Genomic DNA, 27,622 nt, shown 5'->3' with positions numbered 1-27,622 from the left:
GCATTTATTGGCAGGAGTCCATAAAAAATGAACATTTCTGAGACATTTCTACATTTCCACTTACAGTAATCATAAGAACAATATGTCAAGGGCAAATCAGATGAGGAGGAAAACCTTATGTTATTTAAGAAATCTTTAACAAAAACACCCATGGAAGGTTAACATATTGCTGAATCCACTCGGTTTAAAGAATCCTAAGGTGGTGGGGGGGTAATAGCTGTTTTTCACCCTGTGGGAGTACTGGTAAAAGAGTGGATAATGTTAGTGAGTGTTGACTCACTTTTCATGTATGATAGAGGACTGAGGGAGAACATATTCAACTCTTTCTCTATTAAAACTCGCTCCTCACTGCTTTCATTCCGTTTTACTCTCACATTGCCCAGATAGCCCCTTCTCTCCTCGTCTCGACTGAAAAAAAGGATCCACTGAATAGATTGACCTTCACTTACTGTCACATGCTATGAAGTATTACTGCAGTAATTTCCATGCTTATCACAAACAAAGCTGCTACTGTAATTCTCAGTCCACCTGAACTCTTTCAAACACACGTTCTGGCAAACGTGTGCTGTAAAAAGTGGTAAAGCCCAACCATGGGAGATTAATTAAGGCGCTGAACGCTCACTGTACATCCACAGAGCCCACTCACAACAAATACAGCAATAGCAAAAGATTAACTACTAAAAAGGTATCTTGGACAAAACAAAACATTGAAGTGAGGTCTCTGCAGGCTACTGTTCAGCTGATAAAAGCAGGCAGGAGTTACTCTCTGCACTGCAGCTGATAGACAAGGGGAGGCATGGCGCCGCAGCAACGATGAACTAATGCCACTAATGATTGATGGCACTTCTGCCAACAAATATATATCGTATACGTATATATATATATATATATATATACGAGTGAGTAAGTGTTTGGTTGAGGGTGTTTAAAAAAAGGCACCAAGACCACCAAACCGAGGGAAGAGCCGAGGGGCCCTTTTCTTTTTGGACTCTGCCTCCTTTAGCCACAATTTCTTCCTCTTGGTCTCCGTGTGTCCTACAAAAAAGAAGAGCAAACATTAACCATTAAACATTTACATTTTCCAGTACCACTTTTTTGTACGATACCCTTTATTTAGACTTTCTAAGGTGTATTTGATGTCTTTACAAATGTTAATAAATCACTTGCTAATGCTTTACAGGTAAGTTAGATCAATTTATGGTTTGCCAAGGTGTGAAAAATCAATGTGCCTGTTGAGTCATTAAACAAATATTTAGACATTTTGGGAAATTAGATGAGGACATTGATACCGCTCTTCTGTCTGTCAAAATACATATGGCAGCAGCTGATTAGCTTAGCTTAGCATAAAGACTTGAAACAGGTGGAAACAACTAGCCTTGCTCCGTTCAGGAAACAAAATTCACCTACCAGCATCATTACATGCAAATAAAGGTGCTTCCCAGAATGGTAAACTATTCCTTTAATAAAGTCAAACCAAGTGAAGAGTTCATCACTTTGTAATAAGCCATCAACAATAATTAGAACGTTATCTATGATGAAAGTGTTGACACTCAACTCCCTGTGAAGTCAGAGAAGTTGGTGACACAGTTTCAGTAAAACCATCGAAGTCACTGTGAGTAAATGCCTGTTGTTGCACATTAACGTGTTATTGAGGCAGTTGTGAGTCTGTAATTGCTATAAGTTTCACCAAATGTCTCACAGATTTCACTGATGTGACACCCAGTATTTGACACCTTCAGGATCCACAGTAGACGTTTTGTTTTGTGTTATTTCACTGCACAAACTGCACTGAATGTATACCACACACACTCTCTGTTGTCTTTCAATAAAAGAATATTAGACTTTCTAGAAAAGAAAAATACATGAATAAATATAGACACACTCCAGGTGAACCTAAATTATCTTTATATGCTTTATAGTCTTGAATGCAATTATTTTGCATAAAATCTTGATTTTTACATTGCCTTGATTTTTCTTAAAAGGAAAATGTGCAATAGATTCATATTTGAAGCTAATAGGCTGTTAGTAAATAAATTGCGGTTTTCCAAAAGGTCAAAGGCCAAATGGTCCACTGGAGGCTTCTTCATAATGAATTTAGCTTAAAAAGACAAACAAGTGAGATATGAGAAGAGAACAAACACCAGAAACTAAACTGTTGCTCTTATTAATGATAACTCATCTATAAATCATTAGTAAACAATTAATGAACTATTAATAAAGCCATTAGTTACAGCTTGTAAACACGTTTTAGAGAGTGAATTATTACAAAATGTTACTCTCACATTTAAAAATCTGAATTTCAGCCAGCAGCGGTGGTTAAAAACTCTCTCTGAGGACCAATGTTCAAGTCATTTGTGTCATTATCTCAGAAAGAGAATTAGGGTCTTTGTTTTCATCCCAGCAGGAGATATGCATGGTTAAATTAAAGGTTCCCTCCTTAACTAACGAAGCCGCTCTTATAAAACCTTCAGCGACTGTGTGTTGGAGATAATTGCTCAGCTTTTGTGTGTGACTTCCTGACCCCGTAAAGGAAAACAGAGGTCGACCTCTGACCTCTGGTAGTTACTGCAGCGTAGAACAGAGCCGCCTAATGAACACCTCTGTCCTCAGTGTTTACATCTGCCAATCAAACACGCCACTCTTCGTCATTGTCTTGTGTGCGGCCATCAGACACAAAAGCAGACAATTAGCTGCGCTTATTAAGACTCTACTCTTTAAAGGAGAGCGCTGTGTGCTGGTAATTAATCAGCCCTGCAGTGACGGGTGGGCGGACCTCTCGTTAGTCCCAGACTCTGTAAGCCGTGCTCCTCCTCTTCCTCTGAGGGGTTCTGGGCGGAGTTCCTCAGGTAGCGCTGGTGCAGGCCATGGCCAGGAAGTGCATTTTGTCTGCGGCGGCGAAAGTCTTCCTCCAAGGGGTCTTCGGCTGCGATGTCTGAGGGTGTGAGCAGAGCAGAGCAGAGCAATGAATCACACCTAAACCCTCTCTTCTCGCTGTCTGAATGGATGGCCTGAGGTGCTCAAACCAACATTAAATGTATTTTTTTTTTTCCTATGTAGCGTCTTTTGAGTTTCAGGCTTCTGACATGAGATGTGTGGTGCAAAGAGAGGTCAGCTGAAAGGAAAACACATTACCTTGTGATGCCTTTGGCAGTGTGAATACAATCAGACAGAAAAAAAAACTAGATACAAACATCTATTACAGCAAGTTGAGCACAAGTGCAGAAAGGCATATTGATGTAACCAACGTGAAACAGCAAAGATGATATAAAACAAGAAGTTCAAAGAGTCCCTAAGGCGATACAGGCCGCTCCTTCATTTCAAACGCCAACCATATATTTCATTCATATTTCATCTGCCTGACTTTATTGTGATTAGTCATGTAAATAAAATGAGATTTGGTTATTCTTTTCTCTAGGTAATTTACATTTATATTGAATTAGTGGCAGGCAGGGTATAGAGGTGGGGGGGGGGACTTATTATGCTGCGAGATTACAGGCAGATCTCATCGCCATTGTGTTGTGTAATTAAGGCAGCGGAGAGGAGAAGAAAGGGGGCCAGATGCTCGCCGTGCTGAACCTGGTCCCATTTAGAGGAGGATCTGCACCAGCATTTCAAAATCCACTGCACGGTGTGTAATAGCCCGGCCTTAAACACACCACAAGTCATTAGAGACGTGGCAGCTTTGGTTGACATATTGCTGTACACCTGTGGGAGCAGCAGCCACCTCGACATAAACCTACTGCACAGTCATTTGATCATTAACGCAGGTTGGAAAACTACGTGGAAGATCGCGGCTCTATTGCAACACTATCCCTGATGTTTTGGGTGTTTTTGCTTTATGTGACATAGATGTACACTTTCAGGAAGAGCTCAAGGGTTTTGAAGGCAATCAAGAGTGGCTGCATGTGTGCAGGTCTCAGCAGAGACGAAGACATCACTGGATTTCAATTCTCTCTCAATAGGCATCTTATTACTGCAGGACCTCCATTTTGACCCATGTCTATTTCTTTGCCTGCTAAGGTTGAAATTGACTGTATGTAGTTTATTCTCTTGCTGAAAACACCTAAACTTTAAGGTGATTTATATTGCTTTGGTGCCAGACTTGGACTTCTTTAATTCATTCATTGATTTAATTCACAGTTTGCCACTTTAGAATCAAACACACTTCTAAAAACACAGAGTTGACCCCCTTGCAAGGAGAGACCAGCCCCCAGTGGACCAGCACAAACAGGACAATTGGTGGCTTTACTCTCAAGGCTGCTGCTACCCTTTCTCTATCCAGCTTTGAAAAAAAACAGCTAATCCCAACCGCCATTTGTCTGGTTATCCTATCAAGTGAAGTTAGACAGCTGGATTAAGCCAACATGTGTGTGACTCCAAGCTTGTGTGCTTTGTTCCAGCCTCTTTTGCACCGGAGGATCAATAATTACGTCTATTATGGGCCCGGTTACCTGGGTGATAAGATTCCTTCCGCTATCAAGTCGAGTAATCCGGCATCAGTTAATTAATTTCAACAAAAACAATATCAAAGTGCAGTGATGATAATGAGATCCTCTAATGCTCATAAAGGCGGGCCTTTCATTTTCTGAACTTTGAAAAGCAGAGTCAGGTCCTGGATGCTTTCGTTTGCACCTATTGTCTCGAGAGTGTCTGTCACTTGTCTTCAGGCTAAACAATGCTGTGTGTATCTGTAAAAAGTGGGCGATACACACAGTCCAGACTGCAGTACAGGAGCATGTACACGGACACAAACAGCCGGGTTAACACCCAAACACACACAGACACAAAATCTACATGTGACGGACAAAGGGAGCCTGACTTGCAGCAGGCTGGAGCCTAAGGCCTAGAATAAATCACCATTCAGGAGGAGGCTAACCCTACATGACAACTACAACTGGGGACCAGATTATTTTCAACAGTCCACCTCCCCCCGGTTCAAGACATGTGGTGTCGTGCTGATGTGACTCTACTGCTGAGCACAGAGAGACACAGTCCGTGTCCTTGTTCAGACACAGCCAAAGAGAAACTGGCAGCTTATCTTTGCCATCGTTCATAAAGTGTCCAGCGGCTCCGGGCCCATTCCATGTTTCATGCTAAGCTGTCGAGCTGACCGGGCGGAGGGGGGTTAAAACCGGATGCTGCTCTCTGCCAACAGGAAGCCATCTTTCATAACACGGACAGGAAATCACAGTATTGTGTGCAATATTGTAATAGATGGATGCAAGACTTTATTTCCAACCAGAAACGCAGAGCACGTTTATCAAATCCTAAACTAATAAGAAGTGCACTGACACTTAAATGTGAACACTGATGGATTTTGAGGAATTCACAGTTTCATATTAAAAATCAATAAAATTCATGTTGGTAGGAGTGTGTCACATGTTGCTCCAGTTATCCAACCCATCCTTGTCTGCTTTCTTCAGTGTGTGTGATTCCTGTTGTGGATGTTATCGTTCAACCATTTGATGTCATGCAGTTTTCTGTAAACAAACAGTGTCATCTAGTGGCCACATGAGGCTCCACCATCAAATTCACATGTTTGATTAATAGCAGCAATTTTCTTTTTTCCTTTTTTTTTTGAGGGGACACAGGATTAACTAAGATTCATTGATTTTTCTTTTCGTTAACATTATTTCCTAGACTGTACTTCTATTTTATAGCAGTGCTCCCCAGTCTGGGGTAGGGGACACTGCATGGAGTCACTATATAAATATAGTGGTTAACATAGTTATTCTTATCCACAAGTTATGCAGATTTTTCTGACTTTTCTGTGTTTTGATTCTCTTTGTAGTTTTACCTCATCAGGCCTCAACAAATTATCCAAATAAAATTGTACATTATATTGTAGTTTGGCCAGTTTATCAGTGTCTGTGACACCACAATGAAATTAGTTTTATGTTGGTTATTTGACAGACATTCACCCCAGAAACAATCATAATGGAAAGTTCATAGTTTTTTTTTCAATAGCTTCCACATCATTTTTTGGCAGTGACTTCAAATGAATGCCAGAAATTACAACTACACACAGTCACACAGGACACCCCTCATCACGCTGGGTTTTAGTGCTTCCTCTATTGTCTATATGAATGTTTTTTATGGAAATGTTCATGCTTTTTTTCAGTAGCTTCCATGTAATGTAACAGTGACTCCAAATCAGTTTCAGGAATGATTATTAGACTGACCACAATGTGAACACCAAAATGTGCCACTACACAGGCCACATACAAGCTATTGAAATCCCAGTCCTTTTTTTAAATTAAAATATTTATGTAAAATAAATAAAATAGGTGCACTACATGAAATCAATTTAGTATCATTTTTAAATCAGAATTTTCAGTACTGATGTCAAGCCAGCCTGAAGGTATTAATGTTTTTGTGCCTATTGAACAGTAATTTATTGATGGTCCCTAAATCAGCCTCCAGTGGTTAAGCTGAAGGCGGTGGGAGATGAGCTGAGGGAGAGGATGCTGCTGGGTCTGTATGTCTGCACAATATCCATTCACGCCAGAAATGTGCATCAAATACTACTTCTCTAAGTGAAAACACAGATTTGTAACTACAGAATGGCCTACACTACTACACTGCCACCTAACATTATCCCTGAGGTCTATCGCGTATCGGCTAATTGATCAGCATTGATCAGCTAATTCGGCATAATTTTAATGATGCAAACTTACCAAAATGGAGGCAAATATTGGCAAAAAGTCTTTCTATGGCTCCTGTTTACAGCTACAGCCCACACATTGTGAGAGGTGTAGGTCCAGAAATTAGTGCCTGATTATCCCCCAAATAAAGATAAGAGTAGATATTCCTTTATTAGTCCCACAAAGGGTAAATGTACAAAAGACAAATAGTGATAAATAGGAGCAACAATAACCATTAATGCCACAACTTAACTCCAGCACAAAATTAGAAAACCAGTGATGATCCAGGAGAGGGAGCCATTGCACTATAAAATAATTCCTGCAAAACCTATTCGGCTTATTGCACCTTCCACTATGATCTCTTCAATTCATTCACTTAAACATTCATTTTCACTGTCCCTAAGTAGTAAAATACAGATTCAAATATGAAATATAACTCTGACATAGTTGTGTAAATCCTAAGGTTAGATTTTATTTGATATTATAAAAGATATTTATTTTTTATTGATAGATTTTATAGTAATCCCTATCTACAACACAGAGAAAGGAAGGGGGAGGGGGGGTAAAAGTAATAGAGATTGGTGCAGGGCTGCAGTGTCACCTAGCAACAGGACTGCGCAAGCGCAAAAGCCAATTCAATCAGCACTAGTGAAAAAGAGATTGAATGAGAAAAAGGAGCCAAATAGTGGACCAACTGGAGTGACCAATTAGCTTTGAGACTCAATACAAGGCCTCACCCTGCCCTTTTCTTTCTCTTTGGTTCCACACTCCTGACTTGTCTCTTTCAAAAATATGCAGCGAGCTCTGTGTAAATAAACTAGCCCCGGGCACATTCCTCAAGAAACACACACACACGCACTCTTTCTTCTCTGTACACAGTGACCTCTGAGCCAACTGCAATCATACACACCATTCAATTTACACTTGAATCTGAGCCTATAATGCTTAATGTTTAACAGGAGGCAGATCCATGTTTTTACTTTTACCAACTGGGTTTTCCCAGAGTGATCAGGCTTCTTGATCAGCAGATAGACCCTACAACTACGATAACTTCTTAGTTTGGCTCTGCAGAGCTCAGGTTAGGTTTGAGGGCGTTTCCAAAAGAGATGCACTATCAGCACTTTTACAGGCTCATAAAATGTCCAGATGGGTGGGGCGAAGAGAGAAATGAAGAAACATGAGGAAGGGCACATGAATTCTGGAAGTGGGCGTTGTTTCATCCTCACCTGGTCTGTAAAGGTACGGCATACCTACCACATGGAAAATACACCTCAGGGTTGGAGGATACAGGCGTGTGTTTGCTGAAAACAACAGTGACCGTTTCCTCATGATCTCTTAGATAAACGGTGAATAGGAGTATTTTAGTGGAATCACACAGCACATTACCAGTGTGCCGTAGTGTCAGCGACCAAGCCCCCAATGTGAGTCACCAACACCAAAACTAAGTCATTAGTAGGTTAAAATAATGCACACACTGTGAGCCGTATGATGGGTGAGTGTATGAACGAGGCAGCCGCTGTGGTTTCCTTTATTGCGGTTGTGTGAAGCAAGTTAAAAATGTGGTCAGGCACAAGCACACAACCTCACACATCCAGGAAGGGTGAGACGGTAAAAAGGCACTCAAACCAAAAGAAACGTCACACAAGACACCAGGTGACTGCAGCAATCTTTCCATTACGTTCCACAAACTGAAGTTTATTGACCAAATCTCAACTCTTTATTTTGGTTTTTCTTTTCTTTTTACAAAGAATGAAAATTCCCCTGTCTGTCCGGTAACAGCGTAAGGTGTTGTGTGGTCTAGGTTAATGGTTTGAGTTGCTGAAACAGTTACAGTGAAACTATAAAGCAGCCTCCTGGAACCAGCAATCATGCAGAAACAAATGAATCATACTGCAGTATTCTCAAATTCACAAACAAATAAGTAAAAGTAAGAGAAAAAAAAAAAAGCACATTCTAATAATTAATTATTAATAATCTATGTCATTCATATTACACACACGTGAACATGATAACAGCTAACAGGTTAGCCAGGTGGAGTTCAAGTTAAAGACATTAGGGCAAAGTGGTTAAGCTTTTATCATTCACTTGTTAAATTGGTCAAATGAAAAGAGCAAAAATGACATGCGTAAGTCTAAATGTGCAGCGTCTTATTTTCCTGCCACAATAAGAAAGACAATTTCCACCCCAAAGGAAAAAAAATATAGAGATATATAGCATCCAGCTTTATGAATATGGGAGAAAGAAGAAGTACATTTCAATTATTGTAGTAAACAAAAACACAAATTCCAGCAAGATGGTCCCCCTATAGTAATGGAATAAATACAAATATACAAATACTGTGAACATCTCTCTCGCCTCCCTTGCAGCTAAGCTAAAATGAGAAGATTGTTCTTCAGGAATGAGATGCAGGAGGACAGAGAGAGGAGAGACCAGCCGCCGGTAGCAAACATAGTCACTGGGCGAGTTTTTCCAGGCGTGAAAACTGTATGTTGGTCAAATGTTGTGGCGAGATAATTACTTGTTATCCAGTCTTAGGAGCTGCTCCTTACCATTAACTGTTAGAGATTTTAACTGACCGTCCTCCTCCACTTCCACCCGCTCCTGGCCGTTCTCCACGATCCTGCGACAGACACAGAAACACCTCAACCAGGTCAGAAAGTAGGCTGGTAAAAGGCTCTTAAAGAAATAGCTTGAGATTTGGGGAAATTTCCCTTTATGCTTTCTTGCAAAGAATTGGATAAAGAGATCAATAAGTTTGATAAGTTACTGATCAAGAGCTAGTCCAGTATGTAACCTCCTGTAAAAACATAACTGATCATTTTTACGTAAAGGTTAAGTAGAGAGCATTAAGGGTGCTGGTAGGTGGTCTCTTTGCATAGAGCCAGGGCACCTGTCTCCACTCATTATGCTAAGCTAATGCTAATATTCATATTCACCGTATTAACAGACTAACTTCTTATCAAACTCTCAGCAAGAAAGCAAATAAGCTCATTTCCTTTTCCTATTACTTTAAAATTGCTTCTGAGTTTGACATTTAATTACCGTTTTGTAGTAATTTTTCTGCCATTGATGAACTTGGTGGAGGTCGACACGGATCTGAAGTTACCCATTCCCCCTCCTCCCCCGCCAAAAGATGAGGAAGAGAACGAAGTGAACCCTCCACCACCCATGTCTCCAAAGGAGTTAAAACCTACAGAAGAGCACACATTCAAGAAAAGCCTGAGTCACGGAGGAAAAGCATCATAAATGATGCATCATACATTCTTGATGGATCCTGTGGAGTTATCTGTTGGGATTACACACCTGAATCAAACCCTGTCAAGCCAGGCCCAAACGCTGGGAAGCTCCCAAAACCAAAGAGCGACCCCCCCATCCTGCTTCGGCTTGCGCCCCTCTGGCGGCTGCGATTGCCTCCAAAGAAATCATCAAAGGGGTCATCAGCTGTGAAGGGACAGAGTCCAAATAAGAGACGAACATTTGAAGACTTACGGCTCATATGCCAGGTTTGCTTTCACTTCTTCAAAATAAATGTAAACCTGCTTCACTTTGGACACAGAAACAAGCTGTAAACACAACACTGACATATTAACACTTTTAGGTTCATATGAAGAATTTATTAGCACATAGAGCTGAAACACGCTTCAAAACACAGGGAAACTGCAGACTTTGGGGACAGTTCTCTGTGTGGTTGTTACTAAGAACAACCACTTTATGATTAGACCGTCATTTGATCCATCGGTAATAGAAATATATTGACCAGAGCAGCTATAAGGCCGGTTCTAAATTCTACCATATTTAAGTATCTGATGGTAAAAAAGCTGCGGTGGATGTCTGAGCATCAGCTTGTAATTTCTGGAACAATCTTAACCCTAAACTGTCAAAGTGCCCACCGCTAATTCTTATCCAAAACCCAGTGGACGTGCTACTAATTGCACGCTGCCAATCTGGGTCACCCCCGCAGGATAAGGCTGGATCACTGGCACAATTTGCTGAAAGAAGACTCCCCCTTCAACCTTGAATGTACCGAGGCAGCGACAAGAAAGCTTTGCTTGTTCCCTCTGACAGAAAGCTTAAAATAAAAGTATCCCCTGACCACTGTTCTAACTGCATTACTGTCCATTTACCTAGAAGAAGACATTAGAGGCGACAGCTCTGCTCTTACAAAGCTGCCAGGAAGGCAGCAAACATCAGTGGAGGGAAGAGAGGGAGATGTCAAGGCTGAGAAATGATGGAATTCTGGTTTTTATGTTGTGCACATGATCACTGCACACAAAGAGACAGCTGGGAGAAACGTTAAAGCAAAGCGCCGTCACACTTCTGTGCTCTGACAGAACTTTGAACGACTTGACAAGCACATAGATTGAGATTAAATCAGTGAACAATGTGCCATACCTGCAAAACAATGCACAGGTTTTAATAACACAGAATTTATCAAAATGACAATGATGGGGTTTTATTTTTTCAAAACGTGCAGGTAAATTATAATGTAAAAGCCGAGATCTACACAGCATAACAAAGAACCAAACATACAAATGAATCAGATTGTTTAAAGTCCAATTATAGCAGCTGCCCAGGGAGATATTGTGGATATATATATATATATATATATAATTTTTCTTTTTTTAAATATTTCTGCTGTAGGTCAAACAAAACGTGTGTAAAAACGGTCTCTTGTTATCTCCTTCCTCTGTACTTCTTCACATGCTCATTTGAGAATAAGTGTCTGCTGTTCTCGGCACACGACTAAGCCCTCGTCATCGTGTGAATCTGTATTTGTCTCAACAGCGCGCTCACCCCCACCCCTCAGTCTGCTGGTCGCTCTGAGGTGGGTGAGTGACAGATCCACAGGACCAGCTGCTGCTCACCGAGTCAAGCTGCTGGACGATTAGCACTGGAGGCTGTTTCTATGGCTGCCATCTTAAGGAAAGTCAAGGAAACCAAAATGGTTCTTTCACCAAGTCTACCGAAAGGAAAAACACTTAATATAGAGTTGAGATAAACTTGACGAGACGGATGTTTTGGCATATCCTGTTTCATACCAATCAAGCATGATAAAGGTTGTCCCCTGTCAAAATAGAACTTGAACTTTACTCTTCTGTGTGACGGTGCAGACAGCTTCATGTTTTGGCTTTTTTTAAACAGTCCTTGTTTACTGAAGAGGGTAAACAGCAACAGCTGTGCTCCACTACTTTATCCTGTCCATGTTAGTAAATACAACAGTAACACATTCAGCATCATGAAGGAAGTTTATAAAAAGAGTATGATATAAAACTTGATAACTTGTCATCACGAGTGCTAATTCAGTGCCTCCGGTTTTAGGCATCAGTTCTAATAACTCATATATTGAATGACATATTGAATATTTTTTTTCAGTAAGTTCATGTTGCGCACACACGCTCCAGCACTCGCCTTGTAGCCCGTTATACGTGTGCTCAGACACATGGAGACACACAGCGCACACACACACACTTGGCGTTATTACATCTGCTTTTGTTTTAATACGGAAGCTATTTTTGAAAGCATTCCAGTTGAGTGATGTAGACGCTCAAATCCATCCTCTGCCTGCGTCTGAACTCCATATTTAGAGCTACACGGGGTGAACTACACATGCCTTCCAATCAGCCTTTTGCTGAACCCAGACAACCCAGGACAGGCTATGAAGTCTAAACTCCTAGAACTATACTTAATACAACCATTGACGCTTACTATCGACTGTCAGGCACTATGAGACAACTACTGGACAACAGTATATTCATAGGACTAATTTAGCATACAGCAAAAAGTAGACAAACTAAGATATAAGGCTGCCAGTGACAATCATTTTTATTATTGATTCATTATTTACTCAATTGATCTGTGAATCGTTTAATCTATAAAGTATGGAAGAGTGAAAAATGCCCTTTTATTCATTTTAAGTCTAAAACCAAATCATATTCAGCTTGCTATCATATGCATATTAAACACTAACTGAGAACCTGAAGACAATGGGTGTTTGGCAGTTTGGCTTGAAAAAATAACCAAAATAAAAATAGATATACTATCAAGTAATTTTCTGTCGATCCAAAAACTGTTCAATTGTTTCAGCTATACTAGGACATGGTTAAGTGGTTAAAAAATATTAAGCCAGCATGTAACTGAACTGAAACTAAGCTTTCTCTGTTTATTTATATGTGTATGAACATGTGTAGATGTATTTATGTGTTTACTCTTTTTTATATTATGTTTCTATTTTTACCTTTTCTTTTCAAAGAACACGCTTCCTTCACTAAAAAATGTTGGATAATTATGCAGCTGCTTTTTGCTCAAAAGATCAGACGGATATAAATACAGCTGGTGTATATTAACTGTGGTTAATAGATGAAAGCCAAGTAATGAAGTTTAGGTCAACATCCAGCAGAGATACTGCACTTATTCCACCGTGTGACATTTAGTGGCAGATGACCTCCTGAGGTGAACAGGGCTTAGAGTATTGGAGATGCACATAGCGGTGCTGTGGGGGATTAGCACAAGGCTTTTCAGCAGGTTTCCTGGGTCTAATGCTCCATCTTTCACATTTCCACACAGCAGGAGCTGCTAGCTAACAGTTAACAGGCAAACTAATTAGGAAATAGAAATATCAATGTTTCATGTGATATAAAACTGGGATGTTCTCCTTTTTGGCCCGTCTCCTTTGAGCCTTCCCAGGTCATCTGTGTATATTTTTGACCATATAAAATGTTGTAGTTAATAATAGCCGCTGCATGCTCTCCCACTCTTCTCATTCGCTCCTGCTTCTTACTCTTTGAAAACAAGAAATCCCATCAGTGCATTGGCACGAACAAAATGGACTTACCGAAAAAATCTGCAAATGGATCTCTGCCACCGAAGAATTCCCTGAAAACGTCCTCGGGATTACGGAATGTGAAACCGCCACCGCCAAAGTGATTGTAATGGCCTCCTGTAAACATTATAACAATAAACTTGAAAACTTAAAAACCATTTATCAAAAGCAGGATTATAAACACAGATATGATTACACATGACAAAAAATACAAATTAAATACCAATGAAGCGGTTTGTCCTTTGATGGATGAATGAATGAATAAATGAAAGTAAATATATTACTACTTTCAGAACAGTGCGCGAACCATGCCACTAAAACATGTCTACAGCGGTTGCTCATTTTTAATGCTCATCATGTTTTGTTAATTTGAAAGTCGTCTTCCTTACCTCCGCCTCCTCCTCCTCCTGAAAGGCCTTCTTTGCCATATCGGTCATAAATATTCCTCTTGCTTTCTGTAGTGGAAAGAGTTGGACTTTAGTAGGAGTAGGAGGGAGAAAGAGAAAGAGACAGAGACAGATATGACAGACCAACAGAAAGAATAAATTCCTGACCACTTGTTATTTTAAACTTAAGTTAGTGTCAGAAAAGTCTTGACATTGCAAAGTATTTGTTAGCATCAAATTTGCTGCCTCTTTCAGTTTTTGCTTTTCAATGTGTAGTAATCAAAAACAGTCAACTCATTGTGACAGTCTGCATGTGGCTGAGGTTACAGAAACTGGGCAACGCTGCTGTTCAACAGTAAAGGAAAAAAGAGGGCATAACCACCAGTGTCTGAACACATTTACAGGCCAAACTGATAACAGTTCATGACATCAAATGACAAACAGAAACTACGCCTAAACATACCACACTCTGCACACGAACGCTGCATTCTCTCCAGCAGAAACAATCCTGACATTGTGTGCTGCAAATATCTAACAATACCTACTTCTTGTGACTGGATGTGTGGTGCTTAACTGACTAAATGAAGAATGAAGTTACAAGCTTCGGCTGTGTTTTCAAACCTACATTTGAATTCCAGGCGCCATATTTTCAGCATTATTGGCGTAATTTATATGTGAATGCCTTTTTTGTCTGTAGCACAGACTATCAAACCTGTAAAGAACTAAAAGTTGGGATTGAATGCTTGGTCAAATTAATAGTCCTACCAATATATTTCATAATCAGCTAATTCTTGATTTATATGATAATTTAGCCAATTTTAGACACTATTTTTTTAGGTAAAGTTCTTTTAAGGGTTTGTGTTTAACATTTGTAGGAAAACACCTGTAAAACATGATTGATGATTTTGGCATCAATTCGAAAACAGCGCACCTCAAAGAAACATCATCATGTTTATATATTCAGCGCTTAATGTGGCTTTGCAACAGATTTTCTCCCTCTGCAGAAAGAAAGCTCACCATCTGAGAGAACTTCATATGCCTCTGACAGCTCTTTGAACCTTTTCTCTGCCTCGTCCTTGTTGTCTGGGTTCTTGTCTGGATGCCATTTCAATGCCAATTTTCTGTAACTGAGACGCAAACACCATAAGTTAAAATACAGACATACTAAACATCAAAACAGAGACAACCATGGATGTCATAAAATGTAGATATGTCAGTCAAGGGCAAATAGTCAGTTCTTGATACAGATATGAGAGGTGGCACATGTGTGTGTATATATGTATGTATAACAGCCAACCTCTTATCAGAGACACATCCATGTGTAAGTCTTTTTTTAGACTGGCGACTGTGCCTATGCCAAACAGACAGACATTCACCACCCCTCTATGTGCACACACAAATCCATACATACACACACTGTCCTTATCCCCATCCAAGCAGAAATAACAAAGACAGCCTGAGCTCCGCTGATGTGCAGCGTAGGCTCGCACAGCGGCTTACGCTGCGTCAGCTGTTTGTTTCGAGCAGCAGCAGCAGCACCGGCATCGGCACCGGCAGCGGACACACAGATGCTGTGGACAAGACTAGGGACTGAGAGTCAGCCAGTGAAAAAGGCTGCACACAATCCAGGGATTGACTCCCTTATGGATCCATAGTGAAAAGTCTTTGTAGTCAACATGTTTGTTGTAATCTGTGACATTATCTGGCTGTCTAAAGCCTGGTCAATGGTCGACAGCCAGACTAAGCTGAACAATGAAGTGTCAGTCATTGCAGTCAGGAGCCCACTGGTAAAAACGACAGTAAGCATTATCTTGCTCTAAACACTCAGTGTTCAACTCTGAGGACAAAGTTAGCACTCTTGGCTGTAATTGTATACCCATTGCATTTCATCAAGAGTCTGCAGCCATGCTTAGCAGCTCTGTGAGGCTCTACTTATGTCGCCTTCACCTCATGCAGGATCGACGGTAGAGATGGGAAAGATTCCCTTGACCTGCGAGCTTTCACGTTATAAAGACAGCAGTATGATTCCAGAGCTGGTTGTGTGAGGATTACAACACTAGGTGATATTTAACTTTGGTTTAATTTTCAAGTGGTATACTGTATAGTATCGCAATTCACAATTCACCCTGGAGTGGACATGAGTGTCTGCACCAAATTTCATGGCAATCTGTCCAATAGTTGTCGAGACATTTCATTCAAAACCACAGACAGTCAACCTGCTGGTGGCGCTAGAGGAAAAGTGAGCCCATGAATATCCATTTCCAGTCCATTCATTGATTCAAAATCAAGGGGTTACCAATTTCATTACGATTCATCCACTGTGCTCCATGAATGACCGTACCAAATTTCATGGCGATATAAGCAATGGTTGAGGAGATTAAAGTGATGATCGACCGACACTGCCATCGCAAGAGCCAAGCTACCAGCATGGCATGTAATTAAATCAGAGATCAAGAAGAGAGGGCTGAGGTCATAGGTGAAAGATATGACTTATTGACTGGTGCAAGTCGAGATAACGTTTGACTTTGGCAGCCATCAACTGAGCGAATAGAGGATAGGAGGCTCACAGCATTCATTATCTTTCCATGCTGGATGGTTTGCAGTTTGGATCGTCATACATAAATTGATTTGAGCAAAAATAATCACAAGTGGTCAGTAGTTTCATCTCAAATCTTCACACCATTTTACTTCACTCAGTAAGTTACTGCATTGTCCAAAATTCACTGGAGCATGTCCTTTATCTCAAAACAGACTTATTTCTGTATTTAACATTTAAATGGACTCTTCAACTCACTGGAAACTCTTAGCTTGTCAAAACAGAAGGTGTTAGTGAGAAACCTGAAGAAGTGTAATTAACTGGAACTGGCTTGTTTTGTGGGCGACTGCTGTCGGTGGTTGAACGTAAGGGGAAGGCATTTGACAGCGGCAAGGTTACAGGAAGAAGAGTGGAAACTTTCTGCAATGCAGCCTGTATGTGCTCTCTCTCTCTCTCTCTCTCTCTCTCTCCTTGTGTCAGTTTATGCAGCTTGAGGGGGATATAATTAACCTATTACACCCTCTGAGTGTCCGAGATTTAACGACAACAGCAGGGGGAAAATCAGAGCAGAAAAACACTCGGGGCCACTCACGCTTTTTTGATGTCCTCTTGCGTTGCATTCTTCTGGACTCCTAATATCTGGTAGTACTCCACCATGGCTCTGTCTGTGTGAGTTTGTAGTTGCTGTCCTGTAGCCTCTGTGAAAAGATAGTGAAGTTCTGTTAAGACATGCTGGCTTGGAGAGATAAGGCCCAACAAACTGCGACTGAGTGAAGCCACATGTGACGGTTGAGAAACCTCTCTTCCAGACCTGAGGGGTACATTTGTAAAGGGGGGAGGGGGGTCAACTGCGTTAAATGGGGCCAGCAATACCAAACAATGTAATCAGCTGCACTGAAATAGAGATGCTGGGAGGGGGACAGCTAAGCTTATACAAGCCCAGCAAAATTACATAATAAGTGGGTGATCATCCCTCACCCCGAGGCTGCAACAGAGAAAATATGAAACGTGTTTTGCTATTGTATTTTGGAGATAGCTAAAGAACATGAAGCATTTTTTAGACATGACCGAATGTTGAAGTTATGAGGCATAGCTTCTGAAAAACAAGACAGAACAGGTTTGATGAAAAAGTATCAGAGGATATTCATTTCATTTTAGCCCCAGATTTCCCATTTTTGGCAATATGACAACACAGAGAAGGTAACCTGCACAAACACATCATTGTCAAAGTCATGTCCTCAAATTCTCTTCTGCTCTAGCTAACCTAACTAGCTGACAAGGTATATAACAGCAACTGCTGCCAAAATATTGAGTTCTGATCTGGTGGTAGATACAAAGAAATATGAAGCTACTAAAAGCACTAGAGATTCGATTGTTTGGATGAGCTTCATGGTGTAAAACCTTTCTGCAGAATCCACTCTCGGATGTGGAAAAAGAGACAAATGATCACATGACTGGCAAAGTTGTCAAAATGTCAATGGCTGCCATCATTAGCAAACCACATTAGTTTGTACGGTTGTCAAAGACTTTTGTTGTTTTAGAAAATATCAAAGAATTTCACGTTAATTCTGCCACCGTTGTCATTGTAAACAGCATATCAGCCCTGCAAGAATAGACAGCTGAACAGGTGTAGCAACAGTAACTACGGAGGTGTGGGGCTTAGTGAAAAGTCAGTTGTATGCTTTAATCTAACTTATTTCTACAGTAATTCAATGCATAACCAACCACTAGTGCCTAGACATAAACCTAACGATCCCTGGCGACCTATGCTCATTCACATTATCTTTTCTAAACCAAATATAGTCTTTAGCTGCCATCACTCTCATGTGTCCCATGGAGGCTGCCTTTCACTATCCATGTCAGTTAATAATGACCTTAATCATATGTTTCCCTCTAGGTTCTAGTTTTTTCACTGATACTGTGTATAATCCGCTGATGTGACGTGCAAAACATACTTTGCAGAGAGCAAGTTTTTGATTGTTAATAAGAGGTAAGGACTTTCCAAATGGCATATCTGTGGTGTGGGTGGGACCTAAACACATTATGTCACAAGTTTTCTTTCAACACCGACACAATCAGAGCAGGCTCTGATCCACATGAAGAAGAGCTAAATGGTGACATCGGTTTCTTCTCTCAGATTAAAGCTACAGTTTTACAGTTGATCTCTGTATGTTCAGGCTCAGAAAATCATATTTCACAAAAAAAAAAAAGACAAAAGAAAGTGACCTGTGACCTCTTCACAGACAAAAATCTATAACACAAAAAAATCGACCAAACCTGATAAATCACAACCACAGTTGCCACACTTTAATAGACCTTCTCTTCCAGACCTTGACCTTAACAAATCATCCAACAACACGAGTATTTGTCTGTGACAGACAGGCAATCATACATCATCATACATCAAAAGGTGACCGGCCAATTAAAACAGTGAAGAAAATGCCACGCAAACCCACCGTCGAATGTTCATTATCAAGGGATATCTTAGCTATCGCACTAAAAGTGAGGACTACTTACACTGGGAGTCCACTGTGTCCTGTTTGTTTGCTATTTATAACCTGTGGCCTTTGCAGTTAGATTGTGTTTGTGTGTGTTATGAGCATGTGGGGGGTTGGGGGTGTTTGGCACATGGCAGTGCCAATGAATGATTCCTGGTTGTGACTTGGCACAGGCACTAAACTCCTCTCTTTCAGATGCCTCAGTCAGGCAGTAATTCCAAATCTCACATTATCTACCCCCTCTTTTTCCACTGAATTCCCCCTTTAAAATCTATCTAATCCTAACCATTATAATATCCTTCTTTCCATTCCCACATCCAAGTGTAGACCACAATCTAACTATAAAGAGATGTGACCCAGAAAGTCATCGGTTTCCTCCCAATGTCATGAGTTTCATATTAAATGAGTCTCTTTTATCCCCCTCACTTCAGCCATTACTGACCCACTCACCTGTCACCAGCCCCCTGCAGCAGTTGGGAGTTAATGGAAACTAGTGTCTGCTAGAGATGTAGTTACTCGTTGTACTGTGCAGTGTGTGTGTGTGTGTGTGTGTGTGTGTATTCATGCATGCATGTGCAGATTTATGCCTTGTGGTAGCATTACACAGCTAACCCAGTTCTGGTGGATTTCTGCTCCACTCAGCATGAACCAGTGTGAGCAACAGATGTAGGTCAGTCAATCCCATGATGCCTCAGCGAACCAGAGGTATCACATCAGACAGAAGAAGACCATTATTATACTATTTTTCTAAAATGAGACCAAGTAGGAGTCAACTGAATAATTAGGTTATTTTTTGTTAACTCATAGGTATAAATTCATGTTAATTAGAGCATAGCAAAAATCAGCATTTTGCCTATTTTACCATCATTTTGATAATACATTCATGCTGTTCAGGAATCCCTTATCAGTCCTTAACAAAACGACTTCATGCATTTTTTAGCAAATTCACTGTGGGAACAGCTGTTCCCACAAACAATCCCACATTTAGCAATTTTCCCCCATTCAAGTCTATTTTAGGAGGAAATTACAGTAATTATCAATTACAGTCATGATTGTCTAGAAGGATCTCTTTCATGTTTACATTGTTGAAATAAAAGCTGTATGTATCTTTTGGATTTTGAAGTAAAGGTAAGAAAATAAATCATAAAAGTGACAGTTGGGTGCAGTATGTGAGCAGTAGTATAACAGACTGGTTGCAAAGACAGAGCTGATCCACACAGCAACTCTCCAAATCTACTGGATAATCCTGAATCTGTTCCTGATGTATAACTTGTGAGGATCTCAGCCCCACCACCTCCCCTTTGACAGGAGTACTGAGGACGACCTGCTGCGAGGGTACCTCAGAGCAGGACTCTCTGGAGGGTCTCCATCACCCAGCTGGCTTTGAAATTGGTTATTTAGGAGCAATGGGTGGAGGATAAAAGGGAAAATGTACACCAAAAATCATTAAATAAACAAAGGAAGGATTATTCAGTGATTTGAAAAGGAGGTTGCCAGAAGGAGACTTTATCAATAAGATGAGATAAGATATTCCTTTATCAGTCCCACGACAGGGAAATTTCCCTTAGAGAAATTACATTACATTACATTAAACTAGTTAAACCATATCATTGATGAGTTCAGGGGCATATCTAGTTAACAGCTGTGGTTTGATCTAAGTATTCATCTTTTTCATGAGGCATCAACTCTGTAGGAATCTACACAGGATTTTGGAGCAAACACTTCCAGACAAGTTGAGCAGCGAGAAATTACAACAACATCTGTTCACGTTGGGGGGGTGTTCCAGCTGTGCTGTGCTGGTGTGCCAAATTAGATTTTCCTTTAAGAGGCTATATTGTGTAACAGTAGATATGTGAGACTTCGGGTGAAATTCTTGCAACTGAGAATCACAAGAAAGAAGAGTAAAGCCAGAACGCAAAAATGTCTTTTTGTTGTACCTACTAATCTAATTAGACTGCCGTTTGAATTTTTCAGTAGTATTTGGAATCCACATTTTACATACTGCCAATTCTTGGTCAGAGTGTATGAATGATTGATAACCATCTGGTGAATTCCATAATATTGCATCAACACTTGTCCTGAATCCAACCTTGACAAACAGGTTAGAACAAGTTTTCGCCTCCATTCAAAACACTTTGGACCAAAGAATCTCGCATCATATGAAAAAACATCAAATAGACAAAAGTTTTACTTTTACAATAAAGTCTGCTGTTACAGTAGAAGATTACAGGATTGGTTACAGTAAATTTTGGTTTTTAAACTTTATTGGAAATCACATCAATACAAATAACTGTACATAAAAACACAAATTCATTAGATACACTTTGAACTATAAAACGTTTTTGTGCTGCATATCTTGCACATCTGTCACCGTATATGATATATTTGTGACTCGTCAATACTGGATAAATAATATCGGCATGATCCATAACTTTCTGCCACAACAGATTCATAGACAGTCCACATATATCATGCAAAACACTATTCCCTAGGCAAAACACATTACACCATATATAAAGAGAGATGTGACACATGCAAGGTTTCTTTATGTTAAGCCATTCAGGGGCTACCGATCATATCTTAAGTGCTTTATTTATTTTAATGTGGGTCTAATGTTGGCTACTGTGGGTGTATTATAGGTAAGTGTGCACTGAGTGGCTACATAATTTAGAAGAAAATAAAGAAATGCATAATAAAAGCCTCAGTCTGTGCAGAAAGTCAATACAGATCAAGACTGGAGGCCTACAACGTGACTGGAATTTCCCTGACTATGACGGCCACAAGTTTTCAGCACAGAAGTTATGTCTTGCAACTTACTATAAGCCGTATCAACAGATAATCAGGGTATGGGCTCATAAAAGATACACCGTCGTTGTAAAAGCTTTTCTGTCCACACAGCAACTCCTCAGTTAATTACTTGCAGTGCAGCTCTAGGTTTTATCTCTTGATTAAAACCTCTGATTAAACCTCCTTCGATCCCTTTTTAGGCCCAATTTGTCCCTACAGACTACATTTTTTAGAACGACAATCTCACACTGTTACAAACTGACTGCAATCAACAAGGGCAGCTGGAGTAGGTCTGTCAGTGTCCAAGAACACTCAAACATCAGTAAACATCTGACATGGCAGGAGCAGTGGACAAGACAGGCTCTGAGCAGCCGCACACCCACACCTAACACAAATCACAGCTGACAGAGCAAAGACATAGACGACAGCTGAACACAACACAATAATAAGCCTGTATCTTACCTGAAAGGATTCACAGCAACGAGCGCAGTGTTGTGAGTCAAACACTACAGAGTGTCCACACGATCTGCAGCTCATTTGTCTGTGGAGTTTTCTCTTTGCTCTTGATTAGTGGAAACATGCTCTAAGCTGTCAGCATCCCGAGAAGACCTCATTTACTGTAAGCAGTAGTGTGCATTGTCTTTTTGCACAGGGAATCCATTCACAAATTTGAATGTGTGGAAAAACTGGTAAAATAAACATGATTAATACTTTAAGCACTTATGGTACAATACATGGACATGACCTCAATCATTGGTCTGACCTCGATAATTGCCTGTTGTGTTTGTTTACATGAAAATGTCACCAAGGTGCCAGAATAAACAGCAGGGTTTTCCCGACTACTACTACAGACAAAGGCTTGGGCGCAGCGCCTAAGCATTTTTTCACAGCCGAATTAACAGGAAAAAAAATTCTGGTTGCACCGCTTCTGCCGTCTTGTCTGTTATGTCTCGGAGGTTCCCCGTGGGCAGGGCTCATGCACATCCTCCACACTCACACACACACGCACACACACAGCAACAGTGAACCAGGTAAAATGAAGATAACGCATTCGTCAAGGCCAAAGCCTTCATCTGCCCAGTCAAAAGTTAAGAGACAAAAAATGCTCTGAAGCAGACTCTGCTGATGTGTGTGATGCACAGGGTCTGCCGGTCCAATATGGCGGCGACACTGGTATAACATAGCAACAGGCTGATGTCTAAGGATATGCCACCCCCCTGTCCCACCCTCAGATAAAGATTTATCTGTGAAACAAAGGCTGATTTTTTTACATTTCAATTCCTTAATTTAATTCCTTAAACTCCTTCTTAAGAATTAAGACAGGGTTTATTCTATTATCATTATATCCCTGACAGAAAACAGTCTTAAAACGACAATAATATTGTTTATCATGATTATTTATGGGACAATATGTTGTCCAACAAAAGTAGTTATTGTGACAGGCCTATAAATAATTACTGCACGTGTTAGAATTTCATTTAACACAACTTCACCAAATGGTTCCAACTACAGAAACTACACGGTCACGGTCTGTGTTGGTCAGACATGACCATCATCAGAAGAAGTGGCTTGTATCAGAGTAGCTTAACGCTGTAATATATGTTGATTTACCCACACCTCATAAAGATGGCTCTACCACAAGTTAAACTCAACTGAGTAATTTTACAAAAGTGGTCAAACTGGTCAGCGTCAGGGGGCCCAACAACAAGACCTCTCTTCAAACGACAAAATGAATGCCTGTCAAACCTTTGTTCAGCTGACAAAACCTTTGTATAGCAGTATTTACACAGTACACAGTAATTTTACCAGTCAAATGCCAACATGACACGGTATAACATATCCTAAAGATTTTATTTCATCTAACCTGCATATTTTATTACTTGTTACGTAGTAATTTTCCTCTTTTCATTACATTGTGTTCCAGTTTAGTCACCAAATAAATCAAATAATTCCAACAACAATCAGCTTTGTTAGTCACTCACCTTCTTTGCTTGCTACAAGCGTAACAGACCTGCAAATGAGTAACAATTCATCTGGAGATTATTTTTGTGATTCATCACTTAATCATTTAGTCAAATAAAAAGGCAGAAAATATATTTTTAAAGTCCATCACAAGTTCTCAGACCCCAATATGATATTTTCAGCTGCCTTTATTTGTCCAAGCAACAGTCCAAAACCAACAATATCACAGCAGAGATGTTTGGCATTTTTGCTTGATGAATGATTTAAGATAATTCAGCCTTAAAAACATCCAAATCGTGTTGTTTCAGCACTGCATCCTGTGTGTAAAGTCTAAATGTCTCTATTCGTGTTGACGTTTCATATCATGAAATCAAGATGTTATTGATGATTGAAATGATGTTAGTTCTGAGTTGTATTACACTCGCAAATATAATGTTCAATGTGTTAACCTCAATCTTTAATCCACTACTATTTTCCAGGACTCTGGAACCAATAGAAACCAGCAATGAAAACACATTTGAGCCTAAATTCAGGTAAAAAAAAAACGGGCTGAAAACAGTATTTCCTCCAGCTGTGGGTAATGTTGGTGCCCTCTCTGAAAGCGAACATCAACAGGCCATCAGACATCACCAGTGCGGCTGTAACTTGGTGAAACACAGCAGACCGAGCAGATAAGCAGAAACTTCTAGAAAGTCTTAACGCCGAACGAACATTTGAGACGTGTTTGACAACCAGCATTGTGATATTAACAAAAGAACAATAAATGTTAGCTAACAAATGAAAACATCTCTAAAAATAGTAGCGTCGTAACTTATATTTCGGACTGGTGCGGCTAGTCTCGTGCGGCCAAACCGTCACTCTGTTAGCATAACGTTGTGTTCGGACTGGTCACTGAAACATGTAGCTAACCAGCATTTTTAGCATTTAATCTTTTCCACCTAAAAACCACAAACCCTCTGGTGTTTTAAACGGTGTGTGTGGCGAACATTGTCGGTAGATGTAGTTCATAATTTACGCTAGGTTAAGATAACGTTAGCCATAGCCAGGCAGAAGCGGGGAGCTCCACTCATTTGTTTTTAGATTTCAGGCTAGCCTAACATTAGCGGCCACTTCCGTTTGTCTTGAAACTGACGACTAGTTAAATCTGGGCTAAAGTACTGACAGTATATAATTTGTGGTGCCGATGACAGAGGGGGGGGCATCGGGTTGCGACACCACAGCATCCCCACATGGAGCTGCTAACATTAACGCTATTGAGAGTCTGCGACGGGAGACGGTAAACACACTCCGCGGTCTTTCAGCCGACACACGTGTTCAGCGCTCACATTTCTATTAATTTCTATTAATGCAACGAGCGCTCACCTGAATGAAGGAAACGGCCCCCTGTGGTTGTTATTCCCTCGTCTTCGCCTGAGTGCGGAACCTGAACTGCAGCCGCTGGTGGCTGCCTGCTGGTGATGTGGCTGCTGATAGAGACCAGCACTCTCTGCTGCCGCTGCCTTCACGTCCTGTAGGATTTCAGAAGCGCCCACAAACCCTAATGGGTCCCACGGCTGTCTGTGTGGAAATACGATTACTTTAAAATGTGTTTGGTTATATGAACCACTAACTTGTGGTAACAAACTAATAAGATCCACCGTGCGTCAAAAATGTAAAGGGCTTTGGATGAAAGTGGTATAATAAACAGTCTAAGAACCCAGGAGTTCTTTATCTGAAAGAATAAAGCAATCTGATTGGTAAAAAAAAACCCAACAAGAACAAAGAAGCGACCTGATTGGTGGAAAGAAAGAAGCACTCTTTCTTTAGTACACGGGTGAATTATTATATAACTCACCTGTTTAAATTACATTGAGGCTTAAAGTTGTGCAGATTTTGCTGCTTTTGTTTTGTGGCAAGTGACATTTTGTAAATTGTTTCACAACATATCAGAACTCATATTTCAAATAAATGTCTACTAGAGCAGTAATGTCATAGGTTTGGTCAACATTAATGTGAAGGCTTTTAAAGAAGAGTTAATGTTCTCCTGTTCGTTTAAAGGTTGGACTGAAAGTACCCCCAGGATCAAGGATCATTACTTTCAAAACAGAATACTTTTTCAAGTCCCCTTTAGGACTGTAAACCCACGACACAGGTTTTTACGAAGGGCACATGAATGCACCACGTCTTTGAGCGTAGACAGCAGCGCCGCTTCACTGACCTGCCCACACATCTATGATGGCTGAAACACACCACAGAGGACAGGACAGTGTTTCCCATGTGCTCTGAGCAAGAACTGAGACATGAGTCAAAGAGTCAAGACACCGGGTTAATTCCCTTAATGTTCCGTACGGGTACCAGGACTGGACACAAGGCTCATTGCGCCATCTGTCGTGCATTGTGGGAAATGTTTGACCTATGACTAATAAAGTTACCAGCTTTGCCCACACAACACTTGAATGGAAGACCATCCCTGCCAGTAAATTTTAAATTATGTATGTATATATATATATATATATATATATATATATATATATATATATATATATATATGTATGTATATTATAGAAGTTCTCATAATAAGTCTTTTAGTGACTGTGATTTAATATAACTGATAATAATAATAATAATAGAAATAATAGAAAAAACATAGGTATTATTAATAACATTTAACGACCGATGATCCCCATTTAGGTGTCCAGCTCCATGGGCCCAATGTTTTATATGCTGGTTCACTGAAACACTTAAAGTCATTGCTTTTACGTTACACTTGTGCTTTTCATACTGTGACGTGACAAAAAGCTCTTCATTTCATAATCATAACATAAATTTGTCCTTCCTCTCAGGGAGCTGTAACTGTCAGGCAACTGGGAAATAACCCGCTAGAGGAACTCTGACTGGCACCTCTGAGAACCAACTTTGTCTGCCTTTGTGTGTAAATTAGTATTGTACTAATTTTTCCCTCATTATTTGATTCCAATTTTCACTCTTTACTTGATTTTTTGCATAGTTTTTATTGCTATGATAATATAAAAACACTTGGTAATTTTTGATTTTGATAAGTGCTACTTTTTTGTTACTATATTATTATCAATGTATCAGGAGAGTAAAGGAGACGTCCTGCCCACACACTCCTGTGGAAGAGGCCTAACCAGGCTAAATAAGAGAAAACATCTCTGTGTAGGGCCTGTGTCAGATGACAAGCTTTAAAGTCAGTATAAACCTTTACAATTTGACCAAATTAATAAATAGCCCACTTGATCAAACTTTAGGACTCTCCTGGCAGGAATGGGCATCAATACATTCAGGTTACAGCTCAAAAACCAAGGCAGGACACCGAAGATCTGGTTTAAAAAAAGAAAATCAGTAGGCTGAACTCATTCTAACCCAAAGAAATGAAATGAAGCAGTGCAGGTTATTGCAGTTTGGAACCGAATTGAGCCTGAAATTACAGACTCGCATTGATTTTAAATGGAAAATGAAGGTCGTTCTTGCAGTTAAAGCTGGCCGCAGCTCTTGCCAGGGAAGGAAGACCCAATGAAAATGACAGATGGCTATTAATTACACTGGACATTATGGGCAGTCAGTATCTAATTAGACTCATCGGGCAGGAGGAATCACAGCAATAGATATCATGGCACAGGCCATTTTATCATACAGTCGATAGCTTTCTCTAAACGTGCTCACATAGACTTTTATGTGCTTTTCTTTGATTGTTATGAGCCGGCAATTTCCTTCACAAATTGACAAATGTGGAAGGTGAAAAGACAGACGATGATCATTCTTGGCTGTAAACTGTGAAGCCACTCAAAGAATGGAGATTAAGCTGCTGCTCACATGCAGGTTTTTGAAACCCAGAAAAAAGGTTGGTCCACTCCCTGTTCATGTCCTGACAAGCAGAAAGTGCACACATTAAGCTGCAGCGTCACACACAATGCTATCCTAGTGTGCTGACATGCCGCATTAATAACTAAACTTTGAGCTTGTATTGATATTTATAAAGCCCAGGCAGA

At 40.2% G+C, this 27,622-nt stretch overlaps 1 protein-coding gene across 1 annotated transcript; it reads right to left on the bottom strand.

Moving 5' to 3' along the window:
- dnajb6b (DnaJ heat shock protein family (Hsp40) member B6b) lies at window positions 1–25,211 on the bottom strand. Its single transcript, XM_070852932.1, has 10 exons — window positions 24,996–25,211; window positions 16,979–17,084; window positions 14,868–14,977; window positions 13,854–13,919; window positions 13,477–13,581; window positions 9,948–10,085; window positions 9,687–9,834; window positions 9,194–9,264; window positions 2,774–2,932; window positions 1–1,035 (listed from the first exon to the last, which is right to left on the bottom strand). Exons 2-10 carry the CDS (start codon window positions 17,041–17,043, stop codon window positions 926–928), a joined length of 972 nt encoding a protein of 323 aa, XP_070709033.1. The 5' UTR covers window positions 17,044–17,084; window positions 24,996–25,211; the 3' UTR covers window positions 1–925.
- Between the last annotated feature and the right edge of the window lie 2,411 nt (window positions 25,212–27,622).

Source organism: Pempheris klunzingeri, chromosome 21, assembly GCF_042242105.1.
Source record: "Pempheris klunzingeri isolate RE-2024b chromosome 21, fPemKlu1.hap1, whole genome shotgun sequence".
Lineage (NCBI taxonomy): Eukaryota > Metazoa > Chordata > Actinopteri > Acropomatiformes > Pempheridae > Pempheris > Pempheris klunzingeri.
The sequence above is the reverse complement of the archived record's forward strand: the minus strand, read 5'-3'. Positions and strand labels throughout refer to the sequence as shown.